The sequence below is a fragment of the Mytilus trossulus genome, chromosome 6, assembly GCF_036588685.1.
Source record: "Mytilus trossulus isolate FHL-02 chromosome 6, PNRI_Mtr1.1.1.hap1, whole genome shotgun sequence".
Taxonomy (NCBI): Eukaryota; Metazoa; Mollusca; class Bivalvia; order Mytilida; family Mytilidae; genus Mytilus; species Mytilus trossulus.
In genome coordinates, this window is record NC_086378.1 from 66,856,053 (window position 1) to 66,867,415 (window position 11,363).

The 11,363-nt window shown below is 32.9% G+C and overlaps 1 protein-coding gene across 1 annotated transcript; it reads left to right on the forward strand.

Annotated features, from left to right (window-relative positions):
- Nucleotides 1-561: 561 nt before the first annotated feature.
- Nucleotides 562-10,521, forward strand: LOC134722941 (uncharacterized). The gene is made up of 6 exons (XM_063586574.1): nucleotides 562-838; nucleotides 2,165-3,262; nucleotides 3,731-3,832; nucleotides 4,756-4,794; nucleotides 5,191-5,325; nucleotides 8,559-10,521. Exons 1-6 carry the CDS (start codon nucleotides 791-793, stop codon nucleotides 8,940-8,942), a joined length of 1,806 nt encoding a protein of 601 aa, XP_063442644.1. The 5' UTR covers nucleotides 562-790; the 3' UTR covers nucleotides 8,943-10,521.
- Nucleotides 10,522-11,363: the final 842 nt, after the last annotated feature.

Sequence of the window (11,363 nt, forward strand, 5' to 3'; positions counted from 1 at the left end):
AAAATTTCAAGAAGAAATCTTCAATTGCAGACGGTATGGCGCAACAAAATTGTAAGATCTTTGATCACATTTATATTGTGTCATAAACCTATACTATGTCAAAAATGTTATCACAATCCATTTTAGACAGTATTAAGCTCAAGCTTGAATATTGTGTCCAAATTTGCCCCAACTGTTCAGGGTTCGGCCTCTGCGGTCATATCAGGCTGCGTTCAATGAAGAATTTTATTATTTGTTCTGTGTGAAACATTTTCTAAAAACAGAGTCATATATATATATATACAACTTGTACATATGTCTCTGCTAAGAGGACGACGATTGAATTTAGAAGCTGGGGAGGGGGTATGTTCTTTCTTACAAATATATTCTGAACACCAATTTGATGAAAACAATTAAATGGTTGGATGTCTGTCTTTTATTTTAAACAATAGCAATGCAGATTTAGCCAATGTTTACCAGATTATATTATAGTATACATTATGTCTCTGATAACTCATAACGAACATGATAACTGAGTAATAGAAATTAACTGTAAGTAAGTCGTGAAGTTTTCGGAATTTGACATATTTTTTAATACGTTAATTGAATTTAATTGTTTTATTGTCATAATTATGTTTGAAGCAAAAAAAGGCGTATACATTCCTCCCGGCATAATACGGTATACATGTAATAAGTGAAAGTGATGACCTTGAGCAAGGACAATTAGGTGGTGTTAGTACTATATATCATATGAGTACTATTCAAACTTTGTTTATTTCACAAAACACAGATAACAAAATAAGACGTGAAAATGGCGAGCAGAGGAAAGAAAAGAGGAAAAGTTGTCGAAGAATCTGTTGTAAGTATTTTTATTTACTAATAATATGTGCAAAAAAGACTTATGCTACCATGATCTACCATGGTTACCACAAACAACACTGACAATCCTTTACATGCATGCACGTGTCGAAACGTATTATCTGTTGTAAATAACTGTCACATTATATAGTTATATATTATATATATTTGAAAGTTTTAAGGTTTGATATCGATGTATTAATTGGAAGACAGTGTGCGAAGTTAGATCTATAAAACGTCTAATTATAATGAAGAGAGATACCATTTGATTGTTAGGGGGTGGGGCTGTGATGAAAAAAATGTCCTGCATATTTGTAAGTTGTAATCTCCTTCATGCCTTTAAATTTATCCCTTTATTCGGCCCTTCTTTTTGATTAGTTTTACATAAACTGTTATCTTGCCTTTTTTGTTGCAAAGATGGGCCTCGGTACCCGTGTGGTCCAAAGAAATTACTACTGTAATCACACTGACTGACCTAAGAGGGGGGCCGCTCCAGTCACGCTTCAGTGATTCCCTATAAAACCATTTTTTCCCAAAAGGGGGGGGGGCGGGCCCCCCTGCCCCCCCCCTAAATCCGCCTCTGTCGACTCTATATAATCTTCATCGACTTGGATTGACAGGTTCTGCTATCGAAGTTTGGTATATTCTCCGGACACTCCGGCTTCTCCACCAAATTAAACTGACCGCCACGAAATGGCGCAAAGGCGGTCAAAAATCGAAGTTTTTGCACAGTGTCTCAGCCTGCCTGTTTTTAAACTCAAATTCCTGTCCATCCTTTCTTTTTTTCAAATCCCCCAATAAATATTAAATGGTAACACCCCCTTAACCCCACCACCGCAGGCATTTTTTTGTTAACTCAAATTACTTTTTCTTCAATATTTGAATATATATATATATATATATCATTGTTTCATATGTATTTTGATCTAGACGTTTCATATGTATTTTGATCTAGACGCCATTTTATTAACAATCTATGTGACCTCCGCAGACTGCTGATGGTCTTATTGACCGATAAAAACACAGATATAGATGAACAGAAAAACACGTGGAATTTGATTTTCTCAGGTCGGTTTGCTTGAAATCACAATTCAAGTTAAAAATATATGGTAACCATATTTTTTTTATCTAAAATTTTGTGTTGTAAGATTAATTAAGATGCTATGTTGAGTATGCATTCTCAATTATTTTACCGTTAGACGCATTAAAAATGAATTTATGTGCATCACTATAAAGATTTAACAATCATGATGTTTAATATCCTATGCTCGTATTTTTTTTTTTTTATACATGAAAATATGTTTTTGTTTTCTTTTAAAAATTATAGATTGAAGAAAAAGAAAATATTTCCAGCAGGAGAACGGGGAGAGCAAAGAAGGTTGTTAATTATGTCGAAGACTCGCCAGTTGTCAAGAAAAAGGCAAAAGATGATGCAAAACTTGAAAAAGAAATTGTTAAATTATCAAAGAAAAAAGAAACACAGAAGAGAAAATTGAACACAAAAGAAACAGAAAAATATATGGAACCAGAAAAGGAAAAATCGAAAAGTACAAAATCTAAATTACCGATGAAATCCAGAGGTAAAGCCAAAGAGATTAAAGATACTGTGGATGATTTAGAACTTGATAAAGATGAAGATGAAATTGAAGCGTCAGCGCCGGAAGTTCAACAAATATCACACAGATCCGACAATAAATCAACAAGTAAACGAAATAAAAAAGGAAAGAAGGACACACAAGATGAAAAATTGACAATTCCAGAGAAAGAAACTGAGATTTTGGATCAAACAGAACATCAGGATGAATGTGAACTTGATACAAGCGCAGTAACGGAAATTGTAAATACCAGTAGAATAAGAGGACATTCGAATAAGAAGCAGACCAAGGCAAATACACGAAAACCATTATCAAACCGTAGTGAGAAAAATCAGAATGCACAAGATAAAAACATTACAGCAGATATTGAAAGTGGAACAAAGTCGAAAAACCAACACATCACAAAACATAACAAACAAAAAGAAACACAAGAACAAGACAAAATTTTGAAGGAATATAACACAAACACGAATGATACTGATGACATTGGCGCGGAAGAATTTCCTGATGTTAGTGATGGCGAAATTGATCCCAAGAAAGACAAAGGAAACAATGCTAACAGTACTTTCACTCTTGGAGATATTGTAGAAACACCAAGGACTACTAACACGAGGAACACACCAAAAAGTGACAGGAACACAAAACAGAACACTTCATCCGTTGCCAAACGTATGTCTGAAGTGTTGGGGAGTATAAGAAAGGAAAGTGTAGGTGGTACTCCTAAGTCAGGACATTGTGCTTGTGGAGATATGATGACCGAAATAAACGAAATTTTAGAACTTGTAACGGAACAACTGACAGATCTGAAATCCGAAATGGAAAATGTGAAGGTAATTAATATTGCTGGAATGCATATAGATTCATGTACTATATAAACAATAAAATTGAGAATGGAACTTTAACAAGAATGTGACCATGGAAAACGGATGCACCAAACGCATGATCATTTTCTATGTTTATGTACCGTTTAATTGTGGTAAAAAAACTAATTTTGAATTAAAAGAAGAAAGATTATATCATAGAAAACATGTGAACTAAGTTTCAAGTTTATTGGACTTCATCTTCATTAAAAACTACTTTGACCAAAAACTTTAACCTGAAGCGGGACGAACGGACGGACGAACGAACGGAATGACGAACAAACGACCGCAAGGACTGAATAAAACAATGGCCCTTTTAGGGGCATACCCATACTTTTGATAAGGAGCTTTTGACTGGTATATATTGGAGACAACTATAATATATGACTATGTACAAAGATATTGCGGTTTTATAAACTATATTTCTCTTCATTTCAGACAACGAACGAGTCTTTACAAACTGATTTGGACACTAATCGCAATGAAACCAGACAACTGAAAGAAGAAATGAACAACTTGAAAAACGTCACAGTTCAACAGGTAAGTAAGTAAGCTAAGTGTGTAAGCTATGTGTGTAAGACGCCAATGTACTACACTCTTTGAATTTTCATTCCGGTAAAAATCAACATTTTATCTTTAAAATTAACATTAAATTCAAAGAATTTACCTATCAACAGGGCTGCTGTAATTGCTTATTCGTATTAATTTTCGTTTGTAATAAGTGTTTTAAAACACATAAAAGCAAATATGAAAGAAAAAAAAATGTAAATATGGTCATTTGCAGGCGATAACTCCTATATAAGATTTCTTAATAGTTTTGATATTTCTGCCCAGCTCTGTAGTCCTTTAATATTTGACTTCGAAGGTTCATATCATTTACATTCAACATGTTTTATCGGATTTTTTTTTACTTTAAATGATCTTCAATGTTGAACCCCGAACACTGATGGTAAAAATAATCCGATGCGGTTTTCAAGAAAATAGACAAAACTTGAGCTAGACCCGTATGTTCTATTTTTAACCACGTCTGTCATTCTGGTTTACACTTGGGGTCGTCAGAAACATTTCTCAAACAATATACCCCAATGATGATTCGGTGGTCAAGTTTGGTAGTTTTCAAGGAAAATATGTGTTGCCAAAGTTAACGGACGGGGAACAAGTTTTGATGACAGTATCTTCAAAATGGTTACAATCTACGTTTCAATTTTTACTTTGTGTTAAAGGCCACACTATGGCTGATATTAAGAACAGCAGTGAAACGCAGTTCCTTTGATTTTTGTATTTTTGCTGTACATGTGTCCTGGATGGATTCCCGATACTTTCTCTTTTATTTTATAAACCAAATATTATCTGAATATATTTTTAAATTATGGTAATTACTATTATAATGTAGTATTTTTTTACAGCGGGAAGATTGCGTTCGGTCATATATTTAACTCTTCTTGTTTGGTTGTATTTTTTAGATACAGACCAATACAACACAGACCAGCAGAACACCAAGGGTATAACAACAATAGTATCGTGTATCGTTTTAAAGGGATTTTTTATAGAGCTGATTACAAAAAAAAATCAGACATTTGTACAAGATTTTATGTTCTTTTAATTCTTTTTAATAAAACAGTCTTATAACTAAAATTTATAAATCGTTTGTACCAGATCATATTTTCTTTTAATAAAACATAGAAACAAAACTTTATTTGATTTCTTCCAAGAGATATTTTGGCATTTATGTTCGGAAATTCAGTAATATTATTCAATAAACATGCTATTTCAATATAAGTTAGTAATTTTTGTAAACTAAGTTATCCACAAAGTACTTTGTCGAGATTTGTTTCTGGGTAGTAGTACATTGTAGCAACGGTGAATACATGTTTATTGATAATATTTCTGTATTTCAGAAATCAACTTCAAACCAAAATGAGATTGACCTTTTATGGACTCAATGTGAAGTTCAGAAAAAGACCATTCGGTCATTGCACAATGAAGTGGATAATACTAAAACTGAATTTAACCAACGTTTTGAGAAATACAAAGTAAGTTAGTATATACATGTAATAAAAGTTATTTTGTGTACGACAGTCTACGCATTCCATGGCTCATACGAATATGTGAAATTGAAAAAGGGTAATTCATTTCTGTATTTTTTTAATTAACAGGTCATGTTTCTTTATTTTTTGGTTATATTTTAACCCGTTATTCTCGTACATTTTGTCTTCATTTTTTGCAATATTTGGTTCATTGTTCTCGTTTAAAAAAACCCAATCCGAACCTCCTCTGCCTGAAAATTTTGCGGTTTGTTTCGGAGGTTACGCATTGATTTATAAATTGACAAAATATCTCGATTCATTTAAAGCAGTTGTTGTCGGTGGTACCGCCTCGGTGTAGGATATTGGAGTTATTGTTCTACGTTCGACAACCTGTTCTAATCACCTTGCACCTCATTATAGAAAGTGTAAAAGTTGGACATAACACGGTGTACGACAAACCTTTCCCCAATGATTTCGTCTTGGATTGTTATGATTGGCAATAAAACAACTATCTACCAAAATACAGATATTTTCACTATTGCAGGTCACCGCACGGTTTTTGTCGAGCCTGCAACTTATGTTGCAGAAAGCTCGACATAGGGATAGTGATCCGGCGGTGGCGGCTTCGGCGGTGTCGTTAGCTAACTTCTTTATTAAAAGCTTTATATTTTAGAAGGTAGAAGACCAGGATGCTTCATACTTTGTATATTGATGTCTCATGTTACGAACTTTCCGTCAGTCACATGTCCAATGTCCTTGACCTCATTTTCATGGTTCAGTGACTACTTGAAAAAAAAGATAATTTTTTTTGTAATGTTAAATTCTCTCTTATTATTAGTAACAAGTAAGGAGCCTGTAATTCAGTGGTTGTTGTTTGTTTATGTGTTACATATTTGTTTTTCGTTCATTTTTTTGTACATAAATAAGGCCGCTTGTTTTCTGGTTTGAATTGTTTTACATTGTCAGTTCGGGGCCTTTTAAAACTTCTTCTTTTTTTGTAATCAATGAATTTTGTAAAATTTTCAGAAAAGGTATCAAAAGTTCACATGAATAATTGTAGCGCTTATCTGTATATTATGAACATTCATTACTATATAAATATAGTGTATTTACTTTCAATTCGAAGTTTACTAATCGATCCATAGTGGTCATTGATAAAGTATACAGACCCTCTCTATTTAATAAACTCTGTGAATGCCGTGGATAGTTAACTTGAAAATGATAGCCGATAGAATTTTGAAAATACACTTTATTCTTTGTATATGTATGTTCAAAGAATACAGAAAAGTATACAGACCCTCTCTATTTAATAAACTCTGTGACTGCCGTGGATAGTTAACTTGAAAATGATAGCAGATAGAATTTTGAAAATACACTTTATTCTTTGTATATTCGAAGTTTACAAATCGATCCATAGTGGTCATTGATAAAGTATACAAACCCTCTCTATTTAATAAACTCTGTGAATGCCGTGGATAGTTTACTTGAAAATGATAGCAGATAGAAGTTTGAAAATACACTTTATTCTGTGTATATGTATGTTCAAAGTATACAGAAAAGTATACAGACCCTCTCTATTTAATAAACTCTGTGACTGCCGTGGATAGTTAACTTTAAAGAAAATGATAGCAGATAGAATTTTGAAAATACACTTTATTCTTTGTATATGTATGTTCAAAGTATACAGAAAAACGCAAACCGGAAGTCTAATCTTACTTAAAATTTCGTCCAATGACGGAACAATATCCGGATGCCTTTTTTCTCGTTTTTCTCCAAAAATAACTCTATCTGAATAATCATATGAATGGATGACAAATGCCACTATGCACTGTACCTATAGGACACAGAGGCGTGTTGATAAGTTTATTGTGGAAAGAAGAGAAGCGACACCAAAAATGAGGTCTTCTCGTTTAATAGTATAGATTAGATAACTATATTTGGTATGTGCGTACCTTGCAAGGTCCTCGATCATGCCCGTCAGACAGTTTTCACTTGACCTCGACCTCATTTCATGGATCAGTGAACAAGGTTAAGTTTTGGTGGTCAAGTCCATATCTCAGATACAAGGTCTACTATATTTGGTGTATGGAATGGTTGTAAAGTTAACATGTCTAGCTGACAGGTGTCATCTGACCTTGACCTCATTTTCATGGTTCAGTGGTCAAAGTTAAGTTTTATTAGTTTTTTTTTTAATACTTTATGCATTAGGTCAACAATATTTGGTGTATGGAAATATTTTATGATCTTTATGTCGGTCACGCAGGTTTTATTTGACCTTGACCTCATTTTCACGGTCCATTGCTAAGTGTTAAGTGTTTGCGTTTTGGTCTGTTTTTCTTAATTTATAAGCAATAAGTCAACTATATTTGTTGTATTGAAGAATTGCTAGCTGTACATGTCCGCCTGGCATGGTTCATCTGACCTTGACCTCATTTTCATGGTTCATTGATCAATGTTTCGTTTTCTTGGTAAATGTTGAGTTTATGTCACAGTTGTAATAAAGCTTTTTATTTAGGTCTATCAAGATAATATCAATGATTAGTAAAGAAGGCGAGACATTTCAGCGTGTGCACTCTTGTTGTCAACACGCAATACTAGTACTATATAATATCAAGCTATAAAAGATATACTAGTAAGCAATTAAATGCAATGATTCTAAAAATATATATTACAGACAGCAGCCAATAACGGCTTCTAATAGACGGCATGCTTCTGGAATGAGATTATGGGACAGACACATTCTTTTTTTTTTAAAGGTTAAACATGTTTAAACCAGTTTGTGAAAGTAACCCCAACCAATCTTTCACTTTGAATATTGGTTAACAATTGAACAAACTGTCAAGTAAATAGTCAAACCCGTGAAATATTCAAACTTATCTCATTTAATCTTGCTGTCGATGTATTCAAATTTTGCATCTTTGTCTCTTTCGTCATGGTTGGTTGCCTTTGAATTATTTGCATCGGTTACATGTCTCTGGTTACATGTTTAAATAGTTCCATTTGAATTTGTCTCTGGTTACATGTTTAAATAGTGCCATTTGAATTTCAAAATTTAATTTATACCATCAAAATCACAAAACGCTCTGTGTCAGTGAAACTTATTCAAAGTGCTCAACCAATTAGAATTTTGATACGAGAAACAATATTTCTTGTCCAATTATGTCTATCATCGGTAAAAATAAGATAAAATGGCATATCTAAATCAGCAACATAAATATGTTTTACTAAATTCTTTACAGAGAGCAATGATTTTTGTGTTGAGCAAAACAAGACCAGACATAACACATGCTGATGTTTCAAAATTGAGGAATTTACTCAACAAAACTGAGAGATGTTTGGATTCGACACTTGACGAGATCTGTTCATCAATGGAAACAGAAATGCCAAGATCTACACCAAACAAAGCTACCAACAATGGTCCTGTTATTTCGATTAGTTGTCCAAGCAGTCCACCGAAAGAAAACAGTAGAAATGAAAAGGTTTTGGTGCCACGAAAAAACGTCCAAAACATTATTAAAACTGCTAATCATCTGTCGACCCCTAAAAGGAATCCTCAGGAATCAAACCCTTTTCAAACAAGACCCAAACTTAGAAGGACACCTGTTTGTGAATCTAAAAAATGATTCATATGATTAAGGCATACAATTTGTTTTTATCTAGAATATTTTTGTTTTATGATAATGTAAAATTCAGGCAACAATGACTTAAAACAGAGAATCAGTTGGTGCCATTTGTTTTATTTTAATTTTATAAACAGTATCTGCAAAACGTTCAGACAATGTTTAGATTGCTGAACCTTTGAAAACAGTTGTTATGATGTTTTAGAATATTGAATGAATAATAATGAGAAGTTATAAATATATCGTAAACATCAACTCTGCAGTTATATCGATGCTCAATTTCAGGATAACTATCAAGATTTCCGAATGCACAAGCATGAATGATAATTTAGGATTAACAAGCATGAATGATAATTAAGGATTAAAAAGCATGAATGATAATTTAGAATAAACAAGCATGAATGACAATTTAGAATAAACAAGCATGAATGATAATTTAAAATAAACAAGCATGAATGATAATTTAGGATAAACAAACATGAATGATAATTTAGGATAAACAAGCATGAATGATAATTTAGGATTAAAAAGCATGAATGGTAATTTAGAATAAACAAGCATGAATGATAATTTAGAATAAACAAGCATGAATGATAATTTAAAATAAACAAGCATGAATGATAATTTATGATTAACAAGCATGCATGATCCTTTAGAATATTCAAGCATGAATGATTATTTAGGATAAACAAACATATTCGAATGATAAGTTTATAAAGGAATCATGGATGATACGTTTGTAAAAGTAAGCATGAATAATACGCATGTAAAAGGAAGCATGGATGATACGCATGTAAAAGCAAGCATGGATGATACGTTTGTAAAAGCAAGTATGGATGATACGTTTGTAAAAGCAAGCATGGATGATACGTTTGTAAAAGCAAGTATGGATGATACGTTTGTAAAAGCAGGCATGGATGATACGTTTGTAAAAGCAAGCATAAATATTTGTTAAAGCATGCATGCATATTTGTAAAAGCAAGCATGGATGATACGCATGTAAAAGTAAGCATGAATGATACGTTTGTAAAAATAAGCATGAATAATACGTATGTAAAAGCAAGCATGAATGATACGCATGTAAAAGCAAGCATGGATGGTACGTTTGTTAAAGCAAGCATGAATATTTGTAAAAGCATGCATGCATATTTGTAAAAGCAAGCATGGATGATACGCCTGTAAAAGTAAGCATGAATGATACGTTTGTAAAACAAGCATAAATGGTACGTTTGGGAATGCAAGCATAAATTGTACGTTTGGGAATGCAAGCATGAATAGTACGTTTGGAAAAGCAAGCATGAATGATAAGTCAGAAAATTAAGTGTTGGTTAGTGAATAGGAAAGCCTCTCAATACATATTCCAAATGTTTCATTGCATTACTGTAAGTTTTTATTATTATTCAGTTATTCATTTTTCGTTTTTCTAATGTCCATGCATGGCTTGCCAGACGTTTGTAACCATACACATACGTGGTTGTATTTAATGTTGAAAATGTTTTTCTCAGCACTGTGTTCTCAGGTTTAAAGAAACTGTTTTAACTTTTGTACTATCTTAGATAATAAATTACGATTATCAAAATATTATTGTAGTTTACTTTGAGTTATTTATCTTATGTTTTACTTTTAGTTAATTATAAAATAGTTTAGTCTTTCAAGTTTAGCAATGCACAAATTTAGGATACATACGCTGTAGTGAGGGGGTGCAAGGGGGGTCCCCATAACAGCAAAACAGTGAATTGATTTGGTGAAAAAAAAGATAACAAGGAATTGAAAAGGGGTAATAACAGATAACAATAAATAAAATATAAAAATAAATCTGTCCAGGACTAACCCATTAGATGACTCGTAGATCTTAGTATATAACTTGAGGTATGGACCTATAAAATTGTAATTTGTGTAAACAAAACGTTTCGGCTTTTGATGCAGTTCTGCCTTGGTTGATTTTTTTCCGTAACTTGTACAATAAGTTACTGATGAGTCTTTAGAAGTCGAATCGCGCGTCTGGCGTGTGTACTAGATTTGGTCCTGGTATCTATGATGAGTCTATTTACAACCACTGGGTCGATGCCACTGCTGGTGGAGAATTATTTCCCCGAGGGTATCACAAGCCCAGTAGTCAGTACTTTTTGTGCTGACATGAATTGTCATGGATATGGTTATATTTTATATAAATTTACTGTTTACAAATTTTTGAAATTTTTGAAATACTAAGGCTTTTCTACTTCAGGAATAGATTACCTAAGCTGTATTTGGCAAAACTTTAAGGAATTTTGATCCTCAATGCTCTTCAACTTCGTACTTTGTTTGGCCTTTTTAACTTTTTTTGGACTCCACCGTCATTGACGAGTCTTTTGAAGACGAAACGCGCGTCTGGCGTGTGTACTAGATTATGGCCGGGTATCTATGATGAGTTTATTTATGGTA

What these genes read in the sequence shown, in the direction of transcription:
- LOC134722941 (XM_063586574.1), top strand. Translation starts at nt 791, where the DNA reads ATGGCGAGCAGAGGAAAGAAAAGAGGAAAAGTTGTCGAAGAATCTGTT. An exon ending in CCGAAATGGAAAATGTGAAG is followed by an intron (nt 3,263 to 3,730) that starts GTAATTAATATT and finishes TCTTCATTTCAG; the next exon opens with ACAACGAACGAGTCTTTACA. An exon ending in AAAACGTCACAGTTCAACAG is followed by an intron (nt 3,833 to 4,755) that starts GTAAGTAAGTAA and finishes TGTATTTTTTAG; the next exon opens with ATACAGACCAATACAACACA.